The 26,717-nt window shown below is 44.3% G+C and overlaps 1 protein-coding gene across 1 annotated transcript in view; it reads left to right on the forward strand.

The window, feature by feature from the left end:
- The first annotated feature begins 775 nt into the window (after nt 1-775).
- The window catches only part of PDILT (protein disulfide isomerase like, testis expressed), a 42,617-nt gene continuing 16,675 nt past the window's right edge, over nt 776-26,717 (forward strand). The window contains exons 1-3 of the mRNA XM_047839367.1: nt 776-980; nt 8,869-9,072; nt 21,160-21,366. Coding sequence (XP_047695323.1) covers nt 8,871-9,072; nt 21,160-21,366 — 409 coding nt within the window. The 5' untranslated portion in view covers nt 776-980; nt 8,869-8,870. The remainder of the gene's footprint in view (nt 981-8,868; nt 9,073-21,159; nt 21,367-26,717) is intronic.

Raw genomic sequence — 26,717 nt, forward strand, 5'->3', positions numbered from 1 at the left:
TGCTGTCTTAATGCTAATGCTTTGCTGGAGGGAAAAACAACCTTAGGGTGACAGTAGCTAGGCCTCCAGTATCCTGGGAGTCTTCTTTAGCATATGATCTCCCAAGTATATAACCAGTCTATCCACAGGGTCCTGGGCAGCTCTTTCTGCCCAAGGGTTTTGTCCCCTGGCTTTAATACAATCACCTTTTTGCACCAAAGACATCTTCAAGAATTCTTTCCTGGCTGTCAGCTCCAAACCCCATGAACCCCCCACATCACCCCAAAACCTCATCAGAAACCACGAGTGCCCCTGAGGTGGGAGAGTGACTGTCATATTGGAGGAGCGACAAGAAGGCCAGTGTGGCTGCAGCAGGGAGTGGGAGAGAGGCTAGGAGAAGAGACAAGGGCCAGCTTTCTGCCCTCCAGGTCCCTTGCAGCTCACTTTGGCCAGTCAGCTCCATTAACCCTTCCAACAGCCTTGTGAGTTCTATGCCATTTTACACGTGACAAAACTGAGCCTCAGAAAGGGTAAGCGACATGCCCAAGGCCACCCAGCTATTCAGGGACAGAGCTGGGATTCCAATTCCAATGTTTAGACACTTCTGTGCCACCCTGTGCCACTCTTGGCCGGGATGTATTTTGTTTCTGGTGTTCCCTGTGACCTCCAGCCCCACCCCTGTGCTTGGGCAAGCTCCTCTCAGCAAGTGCAGGGCCTTCTTACCCAACAATGGCCATTCTTCTCCAGGGCCACCCTGGTCTCCAGAACCCCAGAATGTGGAACACTGCTGCTCAGGCTGCTGTGGTTCCCGTGTGTCTGGGAAGGGTCTTCATTTCTGCCTCTGGATTTCTTTAGGAAACTCGGCAGCCTCCGGGTCCTATTCTGTCACAAAGGGAAACCAGGAGTCTGTTCTTCAGGCCACGACTTCCCTCCTCAAGAGCCCCGGAGTTTGCTGCCCCAACTCAGCCCAGTGGGCCTGCGTGTAACCAGACTTCCTACAGGTATGGGCTTGAATGAAATGGCAATTCTGATGGATGGGCCCTTCCCTGGCCACATTCCTTCTGCCAGGATGGTTAAAATTTAAGTGTGGTTTACTGAGAAGATGGCTACACATTAGTATCACCTAAAGAAACTGATCGCACCCCAAACAGACCAATGAAATTACACCTAGTGTATTTGGGTTCAAACATCAGTATTTTCTTGAGGTTCCCCAAGAGATTCTAATGGGCGGCAATGGTTGAGAATCACTGAAATACACTGTGGGGTTTGTGTGAGAATTAAATTAGATAATTTGTTCATTCATTCATTAAAAAACATTCACTGAGTTCCAGATCTGGACAAGGCACTGTTCTAGGAGGTGGGAAAACAGCTGTGAACAAAGGCACTTACAGTAAAAAGTTTAGAAATATAAACTGTGGAGCCCCTGCATGCCTCAGTGGGTTAATCGTCCGACTTCAGCTCAGGTCATCACCTCACAGTTAGTGAGTTCAAGACCCATGTTGGGCTCTGTGCTGACAGCTCAGAGCCTGGAGCCTGCTTCGGAGTCTGTGTCTCCCTCTCTCTCTCTCTGTCCCTCCCCTGCTCGTGCTCTGTCTCTGTCTCTCAAAAATGAATAAACGTTAAAAAAATTTTTAATAAAAAAATAAAGCATGTACACTCAGAAATAATAATACAGGATTTGAAGCAAATGGGGGTGATGTGGCCGAGAATGCTGGAGGCAAAGGTAGTGGGGAGACAGAGTGGCCTGGGAAGACCCCCCTCAGAGGAGCTGGTGTTAGGGACCTGAATGACCAAAAAAGGTTACAGATCAGGAAAAGGGTGTTCCAGGCAGAGGCAAAGGTCCCAAGCAGTGTCTGCCTTAGGAGAGGGAAGGAACCGGCCTGGCTGACATGCTGACATAGGAGGGAGAGCACAGGGCTGAGGTCACAGGAAACGGGATGATGGAGTCCTGAGACGCCACCATATTGTATGTGATGGCAGGCCCCTGGCTTCTCCATAAGACAGTGATGTGATCTAAGCTGTGTTTTAGAAGGAAATCTCTAAATTCTGTGTGATGAATGGATTGGGAGGAGAGCAAAAAGAATATAAGTAGAGAGGAGGCCATTGATCCAGCTGGACCAGAGACGATGCTGGCTGGGACAGGAGGCTCTCAGTGTTGGAGACCAGGGACATTTAGTGCTCAGAGCAGTGGTAACTGGTAGAAAGGCCCTCTGCATTAAATACTCTTATTCTTATTTATTCTTATTCATAAGAGTTTTCTATGATGGCACTCCTCCCTGTGTGGGGGTGGAGGGTAGAGGCTGGATCTAGGCTTGGAATTGGCTGTGGCTGGGGCTGAGGGTTCCCCAGAGGGACACAGAGGAGCCACCAGGATTATCAGGCCAAAGCGGTGGGTGCAGGGAGAACCGGGGTTCCGGACAGGAGCAGGGGTCTGGGTGGGGTTGAGGGTACAGTGTCAGAGGTTGAGTCACAATGGGGTCCAGAGTTTGAGGAGGAGCTCTGTGATGAATCAAGGCTGAGCTGTGGTCAGAGAGGGTCACAGGAAAGAGTAAAGGGTGTGGTGTGGAAGGTGGAAGGTGGGGGAAGAGAAAGAGAAACGGGGCGGGGGGAGACAGAGAGAGAGAGAGAGAGACACACACACACACACACACACACACACACAACCTGCCCCCCTCCCACTCTTTTCCTGGAAATGTATCCAGTTCACTTTTTTGCTCCTTCAGTTGCTAAACAAAATTCAACTGAGTAAATTTTAAAGATCTTATTGGCTTTATTCAATGATTAATGAATCAGGCAGTATCCCATGTAGCAGATGTTTGTTTGCTTTCATGTTTATTTATTTATTTTGAGAGAGAGAGAGCATTCATGAGCACAAGCGGCGGGAGGATTAGAGAGAGAGGGAGAGAGAGAATCCCAAGTAGGCTCCCCTCTGGCAGCACAGAACCCAACTGGGGGCTCGATCCCATGAACCATGAGATCATGACCTGAGCTGAAATCAAAAGTCAGACACTTAATGGACTGAGCCACCCAGGCACCTCTTTGCTGGTTTCTTTTTCTTTTTTTTTTTTTTTTTTACAAGTATTCCTTAGCTTTGTTATTTGTATATTTGTTTATTCTTACTGAAATGTAATTAACCTACAGTATTATATTAGTGTCTGGTGTGCAATACGATTCAACATTTCTATGCATTACTCAGAGCTCATCACAATAAGTGTACCCTTAATCCCCTTCATCTGTTTCACCCATCCACTCACCCACCTCCCCTCTGGTAAACACCAGTTTGTTCTCTGTATTTAAGATTCTGTTTTTTTGTTTGTCTCTTTTTTTTTTCCTTTGTTTATTCATTTGTTTTGTTTCTTAAATTCCACATATGAATGAAATCATATGGCGTTTGTCTTTGTCTTACTTATTTCATTTAGCATTATACTCTCTAGGTGTATCCATTGCAAATGGCAAGATTTCATTCTTTTTTTATGGCTGAATAATATTCTGTTATATGTATACACCACATCTTCTTTACCCATTCATCTATGGATGTACACGTAGGTTGCTTTCATCTCTTGGCTATTGTAAATAATGCTATAATAAACATAGCGTTACTTTATTTTTTCAGATTAGTGTTTTTGTTTTCTTTGGGTAAATATCCATCAGTGGCATTACTGGATCATATGGTAATTTCAGTTTTAATTTTTTGAGAAAACTCCACCCTGTTTTCCACACTGGCTGCATTCCTACCACACAGGATTCCTATCCACACAGTTTGCATTCCTACCAATAGTGCAAGAGGATTCCTTTTTCTCCAAATCCTTGCCAACACTTGTTATTTCCTGTCTTTTTGAGTCTAACCATTCTGACAGGTATGAGGTGGTATCTCATCATGGTTTTGATTTGCATTTCCTTGACAGTGAGTGATACTGAGCATCTTGTCACGTGTCTTCTGGCCATTAACATGCAGGAATACTCTTGTCAAAGGTCTTTGGGGGAGCCCACCATAGCCCTGATCAGCCTGGCCTGCACTCCGATGCTCTGCCATCCACTCAGGCCAAATGACTCGCTTTGGTTGATTTCATTTGACTGCGTGGTTCTCTCTCTCTTTTTTTTTTTAACGTTTATTTTTGAGAGAGAGTGTGTGAGCAGGGGAGGGGCAAAGAAAGAGAGGGAGACACAGAATCCAAAGCAGGCTCCAGGCTCCATACTGTCAGCACAGAGCCTGATGCAGGGCTCAAACCCACGAACCTCAGGATTATGACCTGATCCAAAGTCAGGCACTTAACCAACTGAGCCACCCAGATGCCCCGATTGCATGGTTCTCAACCTACAGACTGCAAGACAGAATTATCTGTGACTATCAATGGCAACACATGGATCTCATTTGGACCCCAATTCAATCAAACTTTATGAGATAACTGGGTTAATTTTCACACTGTTTGGATATTTGATAAGAAGTTATTGTTCATTCTGTTAAGTAGGATAATAGTATTGTGGTTATGTTTTATTTTTTAAAAAATACCTTTTAACAATTCATAATTCATTATTTATGGATGAAATAATGTTAAGATATGGGACTAGCTTCAAAACAGTTCAGGGCAGGAAGTGATAAGAATGTAAACAAGATTGGTAGTGACAGTAAACCTAGTTGAATGATGCTGGAGGCACACCAACCAGTCTACTTTTGCATATATTCAAAATTTCCCAAATAGAAAGTTAAAAATAAAAGAATCATTTGGGGAGCTTTTAAAACATACAGCTATCTGGGCACTACTCTAGTGATTCTGAATTAGTTGGTCTGGGTGGAGGCCTAGCATAAGTACTGTTTAAACAGCTCCATGTGAATTTCAGGATAAGAAGTGCTAATGGAGCACAGGTTCTTTATCATATGCCCACAACTACCTTGGGATGTAGGCACTACTCACTCATTCTACAGATGGAGATGCTAAGCTCTAATAGTGGACTTACAAATTTGAGGAGTCCAAGATCTAAGGTGTGAGTGAAATGTAGGGGCATGGGCAGCATGGTGATTTAGATGCTAAGTTTGAGAACTTTTCAGGCTGAGAGGCACATAATAAATACTTTTGGTGTCATTGGCCACATACAGTCTCTGTTGCAACTACTGAACTTGGCCATTATAGTTAAAGCAGCCAGACAATAGCAAAAGAATGGATGTGGCTGTGATCCAATAACACTGAATTTACAAGAAAAGGCAGGGAGTCAGTTTCCTGAACGCTGGTTTACACCACAGGCATTGGGCTTAGATGTACCTGAGCCCACGTGCTCCTTCATCTACCCGTTGGGTGGTTTTGTATGAGTCTCCACCTTGGTGAAGGGGGCATCATAACTGTACCTACCTCATAGACATGCTGTAAGGGTTAACAAGATGGTGAAGGTAAAGCTCAAATACTAGCTTAATACATAATGATGCTACTTAGTATTATGGGCTAGCCTGATACCGGGTACTGGGGCTGCAATGGTCAGCAAAGAGTCAGGGTTGGGGTTTCAGTGCATAGGAGAAACAGGTTAGGGTCCCTGTGATACTGTGATTTGTAAGTGTTACACAAAATTCAGCCTAGGAAATTTGAAGATCTAATTGGTTTTATTAAGCAATTCATGACTCAGGCAGCATCCAATCTAGCAAGTAGAGAGATGCTCCCAGGGGTTGTACAAAATGGAAGGTTTTTATAGGCAGGAGAATGGGGCAACATGTTATTAGCCAACAAATGAAAGGATTGTTTCAGGCCAGAGCATCTTTTGTTGGGAAGGTAAAAGCATGTTTTTTTGTTGTTTTTGTTGTTTTTGTTTTTTTTTAATCATGCAGATTATCTTACTACTGCTGATCAGGAAATTTCAGGTTGACTTTTAAAAGGTCACATTCCTATGTATACAATGGAATATTACCCAGCTATCAAAAAGAATGAAATCTTGCCATTTGTAACTACTTGGACGGAGCTAGAGTGTATTATGCTAAGCAAAATAAGTCAGTCAGAGAAAGACAAATACCATATAATCTCACTCATATGTGGAATTTAAGAAACAAAACAGATGAACATGTGGGAAGGAGAAAAAAAGAGAGAGAAGGAAACAAACTGCGAGAGACTCTTAAAGATAGAGTACAAACTGGGTGTTGATGGAGGGAGGTGGGTGGGGGATGGGCTAGATGGGGGATAGGTATTAAGGAGGGCACTTGTTATGACGAGCACTGGGTGTTGTATGGAAGTGATGAATCACTGAATTCTGTTCTGAAACCAATGCTGCACTGTATGTTAACTGACTAGAATTCAAATAAAAATTTTAAAGAAAAAAATTACAAATAGAAGGTCACATTCCTGGGGTAGGTTGAAACTGCAATTAAGTGTTGCTTCCTATGGGGGGGTGCAAATTACTCTATTGGGGCTTGTTTTTCTTTTTTAACATAAATATATATATTTGGGCATTCAGATGACCAGATACATTCTGATATTTATTTGGTCTTCATCCATAGTTCCTGGACCAAAACCCTTGGAATTTCCTGAGCAATAAAAGCAAAGGAGCATCTTTTGTTACAACATTTGGTCTCTTGTCTTCAGTTCCTAAAAAAAAAATGCTTCAGAGCATAAACCACAGGGTACTCAGAACCCCTTTCTTTAAAAAACAAAACAAACCAAAAAAACCCATTCTTACAATTTGAGTCCCGACTTGCAAGTGCCTGGTCGCTGCTGTGAGTTTTCAAAGGCCTGCTTTGCAACCCCAAATCAAAAATCTGGCTCTGTTCTCTGTTGCAGTCTCAGCCCTCCCCTCCAAGGCAGGACTTGATTGAATGATGGAAGGTACAGGGTATCAGGGTGGGGGAGCCTCAGTTAATGTCTCAAAATATTGTCCACTGCGCCCATTTTGCAGTGGGTCACTAGAGAGACAGTATATCATTGTGGTTAGGGGCATGGATTCTGTAGCTAGATTGCCTGGGTCTATGACCTATGAGCTGTGTGACCTTTCTGTGCCTTGTTTTATAGTCATTAAATGAGGATTATAATAATGCTATTCCTACCTCATAGGGTTGTCATAAGAGATGTGATGGCATGGAAGGCACTGGAACAGTGCCTGGCACATGACAAGTATGTTAAGTACCTTTTTACTCATAAAATTTAGAGCTAGAGTTGGTCACATTCTCTATATTTTAGGCCGAAAAATTACATTAGATCTATTTTTTAAAAGCCTTCAGATAGTCTGACAAACCTATTTCCCAGGCAAAAATCATTTATTCATTCTTTCATGTATTTATTCTCACCACTTGTCCATTTTCCTACCATAAATACCAGGTGCTAGGACTACAGCAGTCAACAAAGAAGTTAAAATACTTATAAATTTAATCCGAAGGTGTGACGTAGAATATACCTGCTATAGGTCATTTCCTTTTCTTTCTTTCTTTCTTTCTTTCTTTCTTTCTTTCTTTCTTTCTTTCTTTCTTTCTTTCTTTCTAAGTTTATTTATTTTGAGAGAAGAGAGAGCGTGAGCAGAGGAGGACCAGAGACAGAGAATCTCAAGCAGGTTCGGTGCTGGCAGTGCTGAGTCCAACACAGGGCTCCATCCCACAAACCGTGATATAATGTCCTGAGCCAAAACCAAGAGCTGGACGTTTAACTGACTCAACCACCCAGGCACCCACTCCTACCTGCTATAGGTCTTCTTCTTCAAGATACTCAGGTAGTCCATGCTACACAGAGAAATAGCTCTATGCTTCAGGAGTACTTACAAAGATCTGAAGAGGTGATTCTATGCTCTAAATTGTTAGGGAAGACAGGAAGACATAATTAGGGAAAGTGGAACTTACAGAAAGGAAGCTTCTGATCCAGACCATTCTACCATTCTAACAATTAAAAAATGTAGAAAGAAAGAAAGAAAGAAAGAAAGAAAGAAAGAAAAGAAAGAAAATGAAAAAAAGAAAGGAAAGGAAAAGAAAAAAAGGAATGTACTTTTATAGGGAAGTACCTAGGATATATTTCACATTATGGAGTAATAAAATCAGAACACTGAACAATATGCATAGCTGACTCCATTTATGTTTAAAATTGTACATTCAAATGTGCATTTATATAGGAATTTTCAATATGTATAAGGATCCATTCCAAACTGTTAATAGTAGCTTTCTCAGAGGTGGGACTATGAGAGACATTTTTATTTTCTACTTAACATGTTTTTATTGTATTGCTTGGAATTTTTACAAGTGTGACCTACAATTATGACTTAAAAAATGTTTGTTTGTTTATTTATTTTGAGAGAGAGAGAGAGAGAGGGAGGCAGAGGGAGAAAGAGAATTCCAAGCTGACTCCATGCTGTCAGCATAGAGCCCAACGAGGGGCTCAATTCCTGGCACCTCATGACTTTTAAAAGAAATATGTACAGTTGAGAAAAACTGTTCAAAAATCAAATGGGATACATGAATGAGAAGTTAGGTCATGAGCTTCCCATTATAAGGGGCATTCAAGCAGGAGCTGGAGGAGTGTGAAGCAGAAGCTGTGATGGGGAATTTACCCCTTATTTCTGGGGTCCAGAGGCTCATCCCAGGACTCTGGAGTGGGACTCATCTCTACAGTAGTCTCAACTATTGCCTGGGAAGCCAGTGGGCTCAAATGCTGGCATGTGATTTGGCTTCGTGGAGCTCTGAGCAGGGCCCTGCTGCTCTGAACTATCCCTGCACAGTTTACGTAGGGGCTGAGGTTAAGCTAACACTCTGCATCTCTTCCAGTGCTACTGCCATGTGTGGGCACTGCTAGGGAGCAGTGGGCCATGGTCGGGCCGTGTTCTCCATAAACAAACTGGCTGGGCGGGGAAGGAGAGTCGGGGAGGGAATGATGACGTGGTGCCCTGCCACCTGTGTTGATAAGGGCTCCTGTTCCTCCTTGTGGCCCTACAAAATAGCTATGGAGCTGCTATGGATCTCCCTGCTGCTGGCTGCCTCTCGCGGCTCCACTGTCCAGGGCTTCCCAGAGGAGGACGTCAAGGAAGCCAGCATCAACATATCCCAGCCTTTGCATATTGTGGAGGAAGGCAACCTGCTGGTGCTAACACCTGCTGGCCTGACCCAGATGCTGAACCAGACCCGCTTCCTCATGGTGCTCTTCCGTGAGTGTCCCCCACTCCTGGGTGATGGGTGATGGGTAGGGTGAGATCTATCTCTTTCCTCCTGGAAGCCAGAGAAGTTTTATATATTGCTGAACAGATGAGAACACATATTATTAACATATTTAAAATTAATATGGATATACTATCATTCCCAATTTCCAGATGAGAATGCTGAGGTCCAGGGATGTTAAGCAATTTGCAAAATACTACGCTCGATTTAGTCTTGATTTGTATGTTGCTCCTCTGTACCACTGAAGGTAAAAAGCCAACTTTTACTCATCAGTGTCTTTATATTCTGAAATTCAACTTTCCCCTCTGTTACGAGGACAGGAGCATCCCGACCATACTGGATTGTTGTAAAGATTAAATGAGATAATATGTTAAGTGGCTGGAACACAAGCAGAGGGCAATAAATGGTGGCAGCTATGGGCAAGCTCTTGAGCAAAGATTTGCAGACCATCACCTTTATCTGAACTCTGCCTGTCCACTTTTGTTCTTTGGACTGTTGTTCTTCATTTCAGTGGACATTTCTTCTTTTCCCTGGGGCACTGGGCATAGAGCTGTGCCCTTGGGAGGGATTTTCATAACAGCTTTCACATTGCCAGTACTAACTGTGTGCTGGGCACTGTCCTTAGTGACCCACAAAACGTTAAGTTAGTTGATCTTCACAACAACCCAGCATGGTGGCACCATTTGTCTCCCTATTTTATAGCTGAGGAAACAGAAGCTCAGAGAGGCCAAGCAATTTGCCCAAGGTCACAGAGCTCACAAGTGGGGACTACAAACCCTGTGCCACACCACTTGCCATGTGCAAGGATTGGGAGGATACAGAAAGTAGATGTCAACACTGGATTCCAGAATCCTGCTTCCAAAGCCACTCCTGGGAAATGTCTGGCTGTGTGTCAGTTCCCAAAGACCTGGTGCTGGTCTGTACCTGGCCTGACTAGCATCCAGATTCCCTGAAGCCTGGCAAGGACTCAGGTTCCAGAGCTGGGCAGTGAGGTACAAGTGCTGCCCCTTCTTGGTTTCTGCCCCTTTCCATGCAGCCCCTCCCCCTACATTCTCTTCTCCTCCTCTTGGTTGCTGCTGTGGCATAGCCCTTTCTCCCTTCTGTCAGTTTGCCTTCCACTAACCCTGATGCCTCACAGGCTTCCTTTTCTCTCCAGTGTGACCAGTGCATGTCCTGGGATGAAGTTCAGCGCTTAGAGGTTCATGGTCCTAGGCTCAAACGCAGGACTCTGCCACTTACTGGTCAGATGACCTTGAGCAGGTGACCTGGATCACTCTGAGCCTCTCTTTACTTGGCTGTGAAATAGGGAATTTAGCAATAGGATATAATTCCTAGTGTGCTTATCACAGTGCCTAGTGCATAATAAGAGCTTAAGAAATGTTTTGGCTGCCATTCTCTTTATCATTATTAGATTCCTCTGCACAAACATGCTAATAATGTCTCCCTTGCAGGTTGCTGTGGTGATGAAAATGGGTTCAAGTATGCAGTCATGAGTGCCTAGTGAGCACCCATTGGGCACAACTAATATTATTGCATTCTGATTCATCCTACTTTTACTCAGCTCTGCTCAGTGCCAGGCCTTGGGTAGGTCCGATGGGAGCCCCAGAGAAAAGAGGCCTTGGTTTCTGCTCTCCGAGACTTTGTAGTTGAATCCATACTCATGCCATTAGAATAGTCTGAACTGTATACACTGAGTATCTCATGGAGAAGTGACAGCTTGGAATTGTCCTTAGAAATGGTTCTCCAAGCTGCAAACCAGCTGAGCAGGCTCCTCTGGCTTAACTCCTGCATCCTCGCATCCTAGAATGCGCTAGGGTCTCCAGTCCAATTCAAATGCATCTTGAAACTTGAAGGTTGACCTGAAGTGAGAGGAATCTTCACTATTTGGCCTCCCAGTGATGCCCAGTGATGGGCAATCTTTAGCCAGAGCAGTGGAGTGAACCCTTTGGAATCTATTGTTACTGAGATCAGTATTTACCAAAGACCACATGCCAAGCACTGGTAAATCCTAAAGTGTTTTTTTTTGTTGTTGTTGTTGTTGTTGTTATTGTTGTTGTTTATAACTTTACTCACCCACATACTTTGTCTATAGATGACATCAAGGTTTGGAGTAAAGTACACAAGTTTGGGAGCCAGGCAAGCCTGAGTGTAAAGTTCACTGCCATGAACTAGATATGTGGCCTAAGGTACATTTCTTTGTGTCTCACCTTCTTTATCTGTGAAGTGGGAATAATGAAAGTGGTAGAGTCATTATAGGGATTGACTAAATATCTATGAAGGATCTGGCACATGGAAAATGCTCAGTAAATGAGTCTTCATCCTCCCTTGGCCCCAAACACATGATCAACTTTCTATCAGTTAGGACTGGGTTCAGCTTCAAGGAATAAAAAAAAAAAATCTGCTAATGATGACTTAAATCCAAGATTTATCTCATATTCTCATATGTAGACCAGGGATAGGCAATCAATGGCTGTCCTAGCAGCTTCACAGTATCAAGGACCCAGGCTCCTCCTATCTTCTTGCTCCATCACCCCTGATATATTGTATGTAGCCTGCGGTCACAAGATGGTTGTGGCACTTCTTGCATTGCACTGCACATTTTGCTAGGGAAAAAGAGGGACAGGCAAATAGCAAAAGGACAAAATACATGTCAGCCAAGTATGTTCCTTGAAAAAAACAAAAACAAAAAAAACTTTTTCAGAAGCTCCACCAGTGACTTTTATTATATCTTATTGGCTAGAACTGTGCCATGGCTATTCCCAAATGAGGAGTCTGAGATGGTGAATATTTTAGGTTTCTGTCCTCAATGGTTCAGGAAGCAAAGAGCTTGGGAATGGCTGATTCGCAGTATTTGCCACAAGATCCAAGGTTGTAGGCTAATTTAAGTGTGCCAAACATTTTACTAGTTCTTTGTACATTGTGGCTCAATTTTTAATGCTAGATGAATGAAATCCTTTAATGAAACGAATTCTAAAAATGATTGCCCACCTTTGTACCCAAACTCTTTCATTGTTCTGATTTTGATTAGATATTTTAAAGATCACTGTGTTCGGGAAAGCTAACTGCTACAACAAACCCCAAATCTAGTTTTGTAAAGGTTGATTTCTTAAATCTTAGTCTCAGGCAGGTCTGCAGAGAAACTCTGCTCCATACAGTCATTCAAGTGCCCAGGGTCCTTCCATCTAGTGACCCAAGCATCCCTTAGGGCCTAGGGTACTCCACTGAATCCTCTGCCTCCAGCCAGGAAATGGATTGAGAGACACAGGACATGCTTCTGGGCCAGGCCAGCCCTGGAAATGGTGCACATCAGTGTTATTCAAAGTGTGGTCTATGGACCAGCAATGCCAGCATCACATAGGAGCTTGTTAGAATTGCAAAATACCAGGCCTTGCTCCAGACCTACTGAGTCAGAATCCCAGGTGATTCACATTCATATTACAGGGTGAGAAGCACTGTTTAACACCACTTCTGCCTGCATTCCAATGGCCATAGCTCTGCAAGAGAGGCTGGGAAACAAATTCCAGCAGTATAAATGAAGAGGCAAAAGAAACAGGTTTTGGGGAACACGTGGCATTATCTGTCTTAATCACATTATGTAAAAGCCTTGAAACGGCTTTTGATCAAATGCAACCTGAAGCTGGGGTGGCTGAGAGGCAGCTGGGTGGTATAAGATCTTCTAGACATTGAACCACCAGGAATAGTTTTCTCTTCTGGGCAGGAATGTCAGCAACTGTTTCCTACGTAGGGTTCGCTTTATGGACTGTTTGGCTCAGGTTAAGTTTCCAAGGACAACTCATTCTCAAATCCAATAGGCGCTTGCCAGTCCTCACCTTCCTTGACCTAGAGTACTCCAATCTGAGACCCAACCTGAGTCCCTTCGCTCCTTGGTGCCCATGAGCCCATTCCCTTCTGGTTCCCTTTGATCTCCCTGGCGCACTTCTCCGTTCTTTATGGCTCCTCTTCTTTCCTGTTATCCTAAAATCAAGGATGCAACAGGCAGCCCATAGACACAAGATGGCCAGCAGGTGGGTTATGTTTGGGCCACACAGTGTTTTAATTTTTTTTTTAATGTTTATATATTTTTGAGAGAGAGGCACAAGTGGGGTTGGGGCAGAGAGAGAGAGGGAGACACAAAATCCGAAGCAGGATCTAGGCTCTGAGCTGTCAGCACAGAGCCTGACACAGGGCTCAAACCCACAAACTGTGAGATCATGACCTGAGCTGAAGTCAGAACCTCAACCAACTGAACCATCCAGGTGCCCCTAGGCCACACAATGTTTTAACAATCGAGAGATTTCACAATTATAATTGAATTTACATCTGCTCTTAAAGAAATAGAAGATCTGGAGGCACAGGCCCACATTCTTGCAATGTGACAACTGGCTTAAGCTGAGTAGAGATTTTCCTTTTGGATCAGAAAACATGCCTGTTAGTTCGCCACATCTCTATCCAGCCAACCCCACACAGTCACACTCCCTGCCTCACCCCTGTAGCATTTGAGTCTGTGTCACCCCATCTGAAATGCAGGTCCCAGTCTCTTCTTATTTGGTGCGGTCTGAGTGATGTTACTTGAATCAGGAAATTTGGGCATGTGACGGCATCAGAGCCTCCTCAGCTGGCTTGTGCAGCCACTTCATAGCACCATGGAACAAAAACACTCTTTTTTGTGCCTTTCACATTGATAGTTCCCAGAAGGGAAAATGTGATTGTGTCATTTTTGCTTCCATCCAATGTGGAGCATTCCTGATGTGTAAAATTCCATCAAAATAGTTCTGAGACTCTGATCTCCATCTAACCCAGGCTGTTAATGATTTCTTTCAACCTTGGCACCAGGGTACATGCTGGGTTTTACTTCGAGCCAGTGGAGTAAGATCTTGTAGGGGAGATCCAGTATGGGCTATTTGCACAAGCCTTCGAGCAGGGCAGGCATTTCCACTTTGTTGATTGACTCCTCCAGCCGGTTCCCCACATCTCTCATCCACCCCAGAATGTGGGCCAGCACTTACACATCTGTTTTATGGTTCCTTTCAGGGAAGAACTGAGAACCCTGCAGCTCTATTCCACCTGAAGTAGAACTGTAAGCTAATGGTTTGTACAGCTCAGACATCCAAGAAGAAGACCTCTGTCTTTTCTTTTTTGCAGTGGCCCTAATCTCTGATCCTGGACTCTCAATGTTGAGCTATACACTTTGCATGACACAACACAGATCTCAACACACATTTACCCTTCCAAAACTGGTGCAGCAGACACAAAAGAAAAGGAAACTGTCCTGCCCACATAAGAACACAAATTTCTGCCCAAGTGATTGCTCTGTTTTAATCAGGCAGAAGGGGGAGTCCATGGTTCTTCGAGGCTTTAACTGACATCTGAACCTGGGGCTACAGACAGAGTCAATCAATTTTACATTCCTTAATGACATTTAATGACAACCAATTTGAATACTTTAAACCTAAAGCATTCCCACCAGCAGGTATTTCAAAGCAGTAAACACCAGCAGAGATTTTGTTATCCAAAAGAGACAGTCAAGCTCATTACATCTGAATATTTGACTCCTTCCAATACTCAGTTTAAGTCAAAATGAGTTTTCAAAACCTGGCAGGCCTTCTAAAGTAACCTTTGGAAAATCTAATCCCTTGGGGAAAGTATGATTAAACAGTTTTTTCTAGGAATAAATAGGCTCTTTACAACAAAATATTTTTCCAATATTGTCCCAGGGACATACTATATAGTAAGTCTCAAATCCTTAGTTGTTGCTCACTTCTTCATCTCTCTGAGGACTCCAGGCTCAAGAGTCAATTGTCAGTAGGACCCTTGCTCTTGCATGTCCCTCACATGTCTTAAATGCCACATGTGTTCAAAACAGGCCTCAGCATCTTTGATTTGCTCCCTACAACTTGCTTTTTCTCATGCCCTGCCTTAACTGATAGCACCACTATCCACCCAACGTCAAAATCATGAATCTCAAGGTCATTCTTGACTTCTCTTTTCTCACATCCAACCCATCACCCACCAGGTCCTGTTAATACCACCTCCTAAAGCCCTCTGCACTCTCCAGATTTCGCATCCCCCTGCCACCGCCTTAGTTCAGGTCACTGTGTTCCCCACCTAAAACACTGCAGTAGCCTTCTCAAGGGTCTCCCTGCCCCCTCCAGTGCTGTCCCTACAGCACACCCAGAGGTATTTTTTTTTTTCTGAAATCCAAGTCTGACTGGGTCACTTCCTGATTAAAAACCCGCAGTGATTCTCTAAGACCTCAAACTCCTTAACATGGCTACAGTGTCCTCTGCTTGGTCTAGACTTGGCCAACTTCCCCACTTCACTTGAGAGATATGCTCTAGTCCCTGAATAATTTGTGGTCCTCAGGTAGGCCACACTGGCTCAAGCTTCAGGGCCTTTGCATTTACAATTCCCTGTGCCCACGGTGTCCTTCTTATACTACCTCATCTGGATTGTGAGGTTTAAGTTCATGAAGCCACCTTCTCAGGAGGCTGTGTCCACCCTTACTCCCACCTACACTGACTGGCAGGCCCTCCCATGCCGACACAATCCTGTGTACTCACCCTTTCATAGCATTTGCCAAACTGTATTGAAACAGCTTTTAAACTTGTGGGCTCCGTGGGGGGGCAGCGGCCAAATCTCATTCATCTCTTGATTAGTAACATCTGGCATTGTGCATGGTAGGCCTGCATGAAATGTTGAATGAATGAGTGAATGAACTGAACTTGCCTTTGGCCATAATGTTCTGCATGAATGAGGCAAGGAGAGAAGGGTAGGCTACCTTTAGTGGGGACAGGCCAAAATGAGATTCATCAGGAGCTGTGTCTAGGGTCATTTAGGAAGTGCCTCTAAAGCAGAGGTGGCAAGAGTCCTGGGAACAGGTTAGACGATGATAATGATGATGATGAAGATGGCAATATGGATAAAGGATGGTGATGAAGATGAAGAAGATGATGATAATGGCCATTTATTGAGCATATGTATTCCAGGCACTGTACTTGGTCTCATCATCTCCATCTTACATTATGAGGTAAAGACTTCTTAGAAAGGCTGGAAAATTTGTTCAAAGTCATACAATTGATAAGTGGTACAGTCTGGATTTTAGACGAGGTCTGACACCAAATGTACAATTCATCTTACAAAACTGTGCTGTAACTGAAATATTTATTTAGCGACTTACTTACTTATTTTTCATTCATTCATTCATTCATTCATTCATTCATTCATTCAATATTTATCAAATACCTGTTATGTGCCAGATAGACTTCTAGGCACAAAACAGATGGACATCCTTGCTTCGTGGCACTTAGGTCCTAAAGAGGGGAGACCCAAGATAAACAAATAAGTAAAAAATATAGTATGTCTTATGGTTAAAAGTGTTATGGAGAAAAACAGAAGAGCAAGAGGAAATGCAAAAAGTTAGTGGAAGTGACACTGCAAGTTTATTTAGGGTGGTCTGGGAAGGTGAAAATTCAGCAAGGAACTGAAGGCAGGAAGGCAGCAACCCATGCAGATAGCTGGGAGGAGCGCATTTCAGGCAGAGGGAACAGCCAGCGTAAAGGCCCTGGGTGGGAATGTGCCAGGATGGCTAAAGCTGAGGTGCTAAAGAAAGTGGGAGATCAGATCAGAAAGGAAGTACAGTCCTTTAGGGCCTTAAAGGCCATTATGATGGTCAGAAGAATTTGTTGGCTGACCCTTGAGGAACTAAAAGGGACGGATTACCATCCCGAAGCTCCTATCATCTGTGAGCACTTCTATACACTATACTGGCCCTATGGAATGGGAGAGGATTATTCTCAGAATACTTTTCCATGCTTGATCTAAACTAGGGTTTCTCATATTCAGCACTACTGACACTTTGGCTGGATCATTCTTTGTTGTGTGTGTGTGGTGGGTGGGGGATGCACTGTAGGATGTTTAGTGGTATCCCTTACCTCTACCCACTGGATTCCAGCAGCACTCTAGTTGTAACAACCAGAAATGTCTCCAGATATGGCCAAATGTCCCCCATTGAGAACCACCATCTAAAGAAAGGCAGACTCCAGTTGCCTGTGCTAGGAGCTAATCTCCAGTCCCTACACTCACATTTCCCCATCCACCAGCCCCTCCCCTGATTCACACTGGCTTCTCAGAAAAAGGGAACCAGGGTTACCTACTAAAGACCCAGGCAAATATTGATCCTTGGTCCATTAGCCATTAACACATCTACACATCACACAGACATTCAGAGACCAATTCCCTATTCTAACATGACCCTGGGTCTCATTTGCTTACACTAAAACCAATGTGAGAGCCACAGAATAGACCCAGGCTTATACTGGATGACTTGGTGCTAGTCATCCTTGTGTCTCTTTCCCCAAGAACCAGAAGATTTGCTGAGGATCCTGACATTTCTATAAGACTCCCCCTTCCCGGAGAGAACCTAGTCAGAGCAAGATCAAGGGTTCCCCCACCTATGTCATCAAAATAGTTAATGTTTTTCAGGCACTTTTGTGCCAGAGCTTTGAACACCTTGTCTTACTGTGTAGGATCATCTTAAGGTATAGGATCTATTAGTATCCCCATTCTGTAGATGAGGAAACACAGGCACAGAGATATTTAAAAAAACAACCTCCCTGAACTGCAGGTGCTATAAACCACCATAACTGTCTCTGTTTTATGAAACAACCTAATGAAGTTCAATGAGTGCCATATAGTAGTATGTGTCAGACAATGAACTCTCTCTAGGTAGAGCTTAGGACCCAAAGAAGGCTGTACTTGCAAGAAGTCTCAGCCTGCCAGCAGAGGGCTCCCTACACACCCACAGCCCACTGGGCTCCACTCTGCCCAAGCAACAATGTACATCTGAATTGTTACCATACCCCAGCCAAACTGGCACTTCCAGTTGGCCAGGGCAGGACATAGGCACCAAGACCTGAGGAGTGTACACATTGATTTCATCTTTACAAGCTTGGAATTCAAGGTTCCAGAACCACAGGGGTAAAACTGATTTGCAAATTTTAAAAAGAAATCAGAAGACAGGACTGTAAATCATAAAGAGTGGATTTGGCTCTACAGATACTCTCTGTTCTGATGGAAACCACCCAGAGCAGGGGAGATGGAAAATGCATCCCATCCCTCCCTCCAGGAAAAGAAATCTTTTTCAGATCAGCTAACCTATGTGGTCAGTTAGAGCATGAATCTGGGAGTCATCCAGTCTTGGGGCTGAATCTCAGCCTAACTGTGTACCAGCCATAAGACCTCTGGATTTCTATCTCTTGTCTGTAACATTCCTCACCTGGAATGGTAGATAACTCAGAGGTTGTTATGAGGATTAACCAGGATAAAGCATGTAACATTTAGCAAAGTGATTGGCACAGTGAGTGCTCAATAACTTGTAGTTGTTGTTACCTTGTTATCATCACCATCATCACCATCATCACCATCACCATCACCACCACCACCATCATCATCATCAGTGGAGTCATCCTTGACCTCTTTTCTTCACTCACACTCCACATCCAATCTATCATCTCCTCCCGTTTCTCTCATCTATCTCCAGTCACCTCCTCCTTCAAAATGTCTCCAGACTTTGACCAGTTCTTACCCCCTCCATTGCCATCACTCTGGCTCAAGCCATTATCACCTCTCACCTGGATTATTACAGAGGTCTCCCACTGGTCTCCCTGGATCCACCCCTTTCCCCTTCAGTCTAATGTTCATATAACATTCAGTATAATCCAGTTAAAAATAAGTAGGATCATATCTAACTCTGCCCCAAACCTTCCGGTATCTTTCTACAACCCTCAGAGAAGGGGTTATTCAGAGGCCAACAAGGTCCTATGTTATCTGACCCTGACACCTGTCATTCTGCTCCAGGCCAGACTCCTTGTCATTCCTCAAACATGCTGCACGTACTCCCACCTCAGGGCCTTTGCACTTATGGTTCCCCTGCCTGGAAGCTCTCTCTCTCCAGATATCCACATAGCCTGCTTCCTCACCTCCTTCAGTCTTTATTAAAATGTTGTTTCTCAGTTAGGCCTCCCTTAGCCTCCCTACTTAAACTTAATCCCCCTGCCACTCCCAACGTCCAGCTGTGCTTTTTTTTCCACTTAGCACTTAGCATCTAATATAGCATATATTTTATTTCTTTACTTGTTTATTTTCTGTCTTCCCCAACAAGAGCAGGGATTTTTATCTATTGGTTGTTAAATCCCCAGTACCTAGAACAGTGTCTGACACATGGCAGATCCTAAAAAGGATTTGCCAAATGAATTGTGAATGACTGGATGAATGGACAGATGAATGGGTGGATGAATCTCCAAGGCTATTATTGTTAGATCCTGTCCAGCTAGCTTTCAGATCCCAGCATTCCAGCTATTACAGACTACTTCTCTCATTTCTTCCATTCCGGATACTCAAGAGCACTGGGCTGTGGGTGGAACTTCTAAAAGCTCCATCATTTGGACAATCATTCCATGTGTTTCCCTTGCCCTGAGCTGCTTCCCTTAGAGACTCAGATTTGGACAGGAAGTCAATCAGCAACCCTGAGCCAGGCAGGGCCAAATCCACAAGGAAGCCAGGGGAGAGGCCTGAGGGCCTGAGCAGCTGGCAACAGGCCAGTACCTGCTGGTGGTGATGGATTGGGGGCAGTGGGTACCAAAGGCAATGACGGTGACAGAGCAGGCAGTGGAGAGGCGAAAAGTCCCACTTCCTGTTCACTGATTGGGAATTTAATGAAAACCATCATTCACTTTCGGGTTCCATCGCAGGAGCAGGTGTGCTGACTGATAGCGGGGCGTGTTCCAGTTGTCCTGAAGCAGGCTTTCTGGGTTTTGCTTTACAAAAGACCTCTTTGTTGGACTTGGAATTTGCCCAGGCAGTGGAGGTCACTTGCACTTTTTCCAAGTGTTCCAGATGGACAGGAGAGAGGTGTGGGGGCTGAAAAGGGGAATGTGTTCTGACTTGAAAGGGAATCAATGACCCCCCTGCCCTGGCTCAGTCCATCTGCCGCAGACATCAGGGCACTGAGGGGCCTGCAATCTCAGTGTTATCAGGAAGGAGGAAGGCAAATGTGAGTGCCTTTTCGTCCCCTCTCATTTAGGCCAGGAAGGCCTTCTTCTGCCAGGATCACATTCCAGCTCCCTGTGGCCATTTTCCAGAAAAGGGCTCCTTACTCCTAAACCCCCACCCCCACTGCCCAGCAATACGAGGGGCCAAGGAATCTTAATTGAGAGTGTGAGGTCTCTTTGACACCACCAACCCCAAAGGACAGGATCAGAAAGAGTAGGGGAGCATCATAACCTCTCCCCACCCCCATCTTTCTCACACCTGACCTTGCTTGCTTGAGAGTCCCCTGCAATATTACATGCAGCTATAGGGCAAATGGAGGGGCTCAATTTGGCCTGTAACTCCAGGATTTTCTACCAGATGGTGCACATGTCCCCTCATTCTTTTCCCTAGAATTTCTGACCATAGAAACTGCTCAATAATAATGGTAGTAATAATAATGCATTAGGTCCTTACCATGTGCCAAGCATTGTGCTAAGGGTTTAACATGCCAATATTGGTTACAGAGCTGATTTAGTGGTTCCAAATCCTGGCTATATCTCACTGCCATGTGGCCCTGGGCAAGTAGGACATTTTGCTGCCAATCAGTTTCCTCATCTATAAAATTCATATAATAACCATACCTACCCCATAGGATTAGATGGCTCAATCCACGGAAATCTCTTAGAAATTAATAGGCAACATATAATTGATTGCTAAATAAGTCTTATTTGACTGACAACTCTATGGGGTAATCACAATTATTTTTTTCATTTTACCCATGAGGGAAGTGAGACTCACAGAGTTGGAATGAATTGCCCAAAGTTGTATTACTTCCAGTGTTGTTGAGCACACAGAACCCTGATGCACCTCCCAAATGACCAATTTCACAAAATATGTGTCTCCCATCCTGTCACGTTTCTGAAAATTTACCTATTACAGCACAGCGTGAGGAAGGCCCAGGAGCTAAGCAAGTGAAACCGAGCCTCCTCCCTGAGAAATGGGGAGTAAGACAGGCTCTAGCAACTTCTGACTTATACTGGCTTTTTCAGATAACCCATCATCCAAGCAATCCAGGAGCCTGGCTGAGGAGCTGGGCAAAGCGGTGGAGATCATGGGCAAAGGCAAGAATGGGCTCGGCTTTGGCAAAGCGGACATCACAGTCGAGAAGGAACTTCAAACAGAGTTTAACATTAAGGAGGCCCCAGAGTTGAAGCTGTTTTTTGAGGGTAACAGGTCAGAACCCATCAGTTGCAAAGGTAATAGTGGTTGTGTGTCAATCAAGGCAATGTTAGCTGTGGAAACACAAACACCAGCATTTCAGTGGTGTGAAAGAATTACAAGTTTACTCCTTGCTCATGTAGAGCCCAGTTGGCAGTCAGAGGGTGGAGGTGGGGGAGTTCTGCTCCCCAAGTCTTTCAAGGACCAAGGTTCCTTCCAGCTTGTGGCTCTGCCCTCCCTTAGGGCCCCTGAGGCTTCCACCATTTTCTCCCTATCTAATAGTTGGGGCAAGGAGCCAGAGGGTTGCCAATGGTAGTGTTGGTGACCCAAGCTTGGAAGTGGCAAACATCATATCTCTTTCCATTGACCAAAATTCTATTACATGGTCCCAGTCAACTGAAAGGCTGGGCAATATGGCCCTGATCTGTGTCCATAAGGAAAATAAGTTTTGGTGAATCCATAGCTGCCTCCACCACAGTTGTATCTCAGCTGGTGGGTTCCAGAAGTACCATGAGGTGGGATAGTGAGATGCATAGCTCATAAACTCCCAGAGACCAGAGAGTGAGTTCCTAACTCCACTACCTACCTACTATCCCAATCTTCTACTTTAGAATGATTTTGACAGGGTCCCAGGACAAGGAAGCACTGGTTGACCAAAAGGGAGACTGGGAGATGATGAAACAAGACAGATTTGGGACAGAGTGACTACCAACCACTTTAGTTTCTATCATCATCCACTTTGTTCATTAACTTGTTCATTCACATAAACAATGATCTTACTGAGAAACTACCATGTGTTAAGACCTATATTGGTGTTAAGGATGCTTGAAGCTTTATATGTCTCAGTGTGGTACATGGTAGGTCCTAATTTTTTTTAATGCTAAATATATAAATGCATAAATGTGTGCAAAATTGATGGATGGATGGATGGATGGAATGAAACTGACGAATGCCAATGTGCCCAAGACAGCCTGTACTATGTTGGGAGAATGCTCCCCTTATATGTATGAATGACTGAGTCAGGAAACTGAGATAGTCTTTTGCAGGGTCTGACATTTAGCAGGTCTGCAATAAGCCTGTTTCAGTTTTGTTGACAAAAACCAAAAGGGCCCAGAGAGTGCCATCACCTCCAGGAGCTGCAGGATACCTTGCGGTTCTCAGAGTGGACACAAGGAGGAATGAGACACAGACTAGACTTTCAGGGGAAGGTGCAGCAAAAGCACCTACCTCAGGGCAGATTAGAAATAAGACCCAACAAGACCCAGCAGTGTAGTGGCTCATAGCTGGCCTATGGGATAATGAAGAGGCAGGGGGAGGGCAGAGAAGAGATGGAGACAGTAGACAGGAGCAGTGAGAGAAGAAACACGGTGACTGCTGCTTCCTAGGGATATACTGAGTGACAACTGTCAACAATGGTGACTCAATGATCCCAAGACAGGAATCTTTTGTGATGTGTTGGCTTTGGGGAAGGTGGTGAAGAAATGAGAGACACTGGTTATTTCGTTGAAGTCTATATCTGCTTATGGAGTGGCTTAGGTTCTGGGGTGCCCTCACCTCCTAAAGGCCAAGTGAGGTCTGACTTCTTTTTGAGGCAATAAAGGTGACAATGTGGCAACTTCCAGACTGTCGGAGCCCCTTTTGCTAGAAGCCAGTGCCTGGGACCTCCTCTGCCATACAGGAAGCTGCATCACCACCTCCCCCAGGAAGTCTCCTTTGACTGCCCAGGTCAGGGTGCCTGCCCTCCTCTGGGCTCCCACAGCACCTGTGCTTCCTCCTTCAAGGCCCTTACTTCACAGAACTGTATTTGTACTTAGTTGTCTGGTGAGAGCACACGGTCAGGAGCTGATCTCACTTCCTTTCCCAGGTCCTCTGAAGAGGCTACCAGAACTGGCACACACCAGCTGGCTTTAAATCCTTACTACATGCCTGAAGAACAATCACTTCCTCTTGTCAAATTTTAATTTCCTCATCTGTAAAATGGGGATGGTGCAAGTATCTACATCCAGGGGTTGCTGGTTAGATGAAACAAGTTTATAAGGCACAAGCCCTGACACATATCTGAACCCTTTACTGTGTTCCACCACTGTTCTGGCCCCCTTTTCATATGTCACAGCCCAGTGTAGGGGCTGGGGAATCCGAGGCTTAGAGAAGTGGAACAACAACTTTCTCAACAATCCCCAGCTAATAAGCACTGCAGAAAACAAATGTTTTCTGTGAGGAGCCAGACAATCTCTTTCACAACTACTTAACTCTGCTGATGCAGTGGAAAAGCAGTTCCACAATAATAAATGGGTGTGGCTGTGTTCCAATAAAACTTTATTTATAAAGGCAAATGGCAGGTCAGATTTGGCCCATGGGCTGCGGTTGACCAACCCCTGCTGTGCATTGTGCTGCACTCTAAAGTAAATGGCAGATGTGGTCCTTAATTATTATCAAACCATTAGTTTCCTGACCCTTGTGCAGTGCCCAGGGACACTTAGGTTCTTCAAGAATAGTTTTTGAGTTTGAATGGGATAGAATTGCAATTGCCCCACTGCAGGCAGACTTGGGACAAGGAGCCAGCCCATATTTCTACTAGGTTTGCCCATCCCTCTTCTTCTTCAGTATTACCCCCAACCAGGGAAAGAGGCAGTGGGATACTGGGAGGGAACCAGGGCCTAGACTTAGGACAAACACTAGTTATGAGAATTTGAGCCAGCCTTCCAATTCCTCATTTCCTAAATAGGATGAATACTGTCAATTCTGCCAACTTGACAGGGCTTCCCTGAGCTAAGACGGGCAACAGAGCTCTGCTAGTCTCCTGCCCCAACTTTTATGAAAACTTCCCCATGTGGGGGTTAGTCCTTATTGGGTCAAAGCTATAGTTCTGGTTCTCTTCTAGTCTCCTAAGGATTAATGGTGGGAGACTTGGCCATGGCCTCCTCACTAGAGGGAGGGAAACTCAGGTTGGCTTCAGGGCCTCAGTTAATGATGCATTCATAGCTTGTGCTTCGAAATATGCAGTGGAACGACAGCCCCAGTCAATCATTAACATAACATTCACACCTCAGTTGTTACCATGTCCTCTGGCTCCGAGTCAAGAGTCAGGGGAGACACATGGCCAGCGGGGCAGTGACTGATCTGCAGACACTCAGGAACAAACTATTTATCAAGTTAAGAGCTACCTCAGTCCCATGGGATCCAGAGGGGCAAAGAGAACTCAGACATCCCAGAGAAGATGATCTGAGATCAAATTCCTTTAAGCCAGCTTATCTTATAATTCATTCACCTCATTCATCCATTCTGTAATTATTTCTTGAGCACCTAGTATGAGCCAGATGGTTACAGGAGCTAGCGAGCAAGCTAGACAAAAATTGTAGTTTCAGAAAAAGGTAGAAAGTTTCAGAAAATGTAATAGATCATAAAATAGAAAATGGTATGATGGGGAGGAGGGTGGTGGTAAGAAAAGTCCAAATCTAGGACTAATAAGCCAGAGGAGATGCCCTGATTGCTGAGGAAAAGGCAGCACAGGTGGAGGGACTGGTGGGTGCCAAGGCCCAGTGTGCCGGGGGAAGAGGGCATGGCTGCCGTACGGACAGCAGGAGACAGTGGCACATGAGATCGGCACTATGGTTCTGATGACCTGAAATTCAAATGGACTCGGAGGGCTTTTTGTTCACCTTTTTTGGTATTTTCGGGACTTTGAAACCAGTTCCTTTCAGAGCACTTACAACATTTTTTTTTTCAGACAAATGCCTGTAAGAGAAACTATTTCCATAATTTGTGCCTGCTTCTTTCTGAAAGATGGCTTAGAACATAGAATAGTCTACATGAATGTGAAAATAGAAACTCAGCCTTGGGGCTGAATCCAGGAAGAGAGGGGGACTGCCACAGGGTGGAGTGCCTTGGTCTGAGGCTGGCATGAAGCCTCCCCCATCTCTCTCTGTCCCCTGAGGCCAGCACATCGTCCTTCTATGAACTTCTATAGGCCTGACTCATTGTGGCTTTTAAAATGGCCTAATTGGTATCTACTAAAGCTGAATGCAGCATCCCCTATGACCAGAAATTCTACTCCTGGGCATGTACCCAACAGAAGTGCATACAACGTGCCCCCAGAGACATGCATGAAAATTAATTAACAGCCCCAAATTTGGAAACAACCCAAATGCTTACCAACAGAGGATGGATAAATTATAGAATATTCACAAAACACAATGCTACACAGCCCGTGCAACAGCCCATGAATCTCACAAATGTAACAAAGCCAAACCCCAAAACACACACTGTGATTCCATTTATATGAAGTTCAAGAGCAGGCAGACTAATGCATGCTGTTGGAAGTTAGAATGGTGGTTACCCTTCGGTAGGGGTGTGTCAGGGGCTAGGAGGGGGCCCAGTAGGGACTTGTGAGAGCCTGGCAATGATCTATCTCTTGATCTGGGTAGTACGCAGGTGTGTTCATTCTGCAAAAATTCATAAGACTATACATTATAATTTGTACACCTTTCTGTATGCAAATATACTCCACTGTAAGTTTTTTAAACTTATATTGTTTATATTTATATAAACATATATATTTATATGTAAGCAAAGATGCTGAAAATAGAGTCCTTTCCAGTCAATTTACCACCTGACATGCATTCATCAAGCTGCATGTAGCAATTTGTCCTGCACAGACTGCTTGCTCTGCCTGGAAGCCTTTCCCTCTCCTTCCTTGTCCAATTTCCTTCTTATTGCTGCCTTCTTATTGACTCATTTGCATCCTTCAGTTTTCAGCTCATAAGTGATTTCCTCCAGGAAACCCTCCTTGAATACACAGTCTAGGTCATGTATCTTTGCTACAGGCTCATAGAACTTTGCTTCTGAATACCTACTTTGAGTGTGATTATATGCTTGTTTGTGTAATTATTTGACAATTGTCCTAGTCAACAGAACGAGAGCTGCAAAACAGTGTGATTGTGTTTGTTTCTGCTCACCATTATATCCCCAGGACCAAGCACAGCACTCAATAACATAATAGGTACTCAGCACATATCTGTCAAATGAACGAATGAGTGAAGGAATGAATGCGGAGTGAAGGAATATGGGCCTATAGATGTAGTCCAAAGCTACTTAAAACAAACACTGCTTTATCTCATAAACTCAATTTAAATGCTTCATTTTATTCTATAGTAATCTTTGATAGAAAATAGTATTTTATGTTATCTACCATCATGTGGAATTGATGATTCTAGCAAACATATGTCTATAGCTTCATGTACATTTTGGCACACTATTAAGTCTCCCCAGACATGGTATATGTGTCCCAATTTTAGAAGCTAAGATTTAGCTGTGCTTAGCACCTCCCATATGATAGCTGAGAAATGGAAGTCATGACCTATGACCTTCATGAGAAGGTCTCAATGAGAAG

This window comes from Prionailurus viverrinus, chromosome E3, assembly GCF_022837055.1.
Source record: "Prionailurus viverrinus isolate Anna chromosome E3, UM_Priviv_1.0, whole genome shotgun sequence".
NCBI lineage: Eukaryota > Metazoa > Chordata > Mammalia > Carnivora > Felidae > Prionailurus > Prionailurus viverrinus.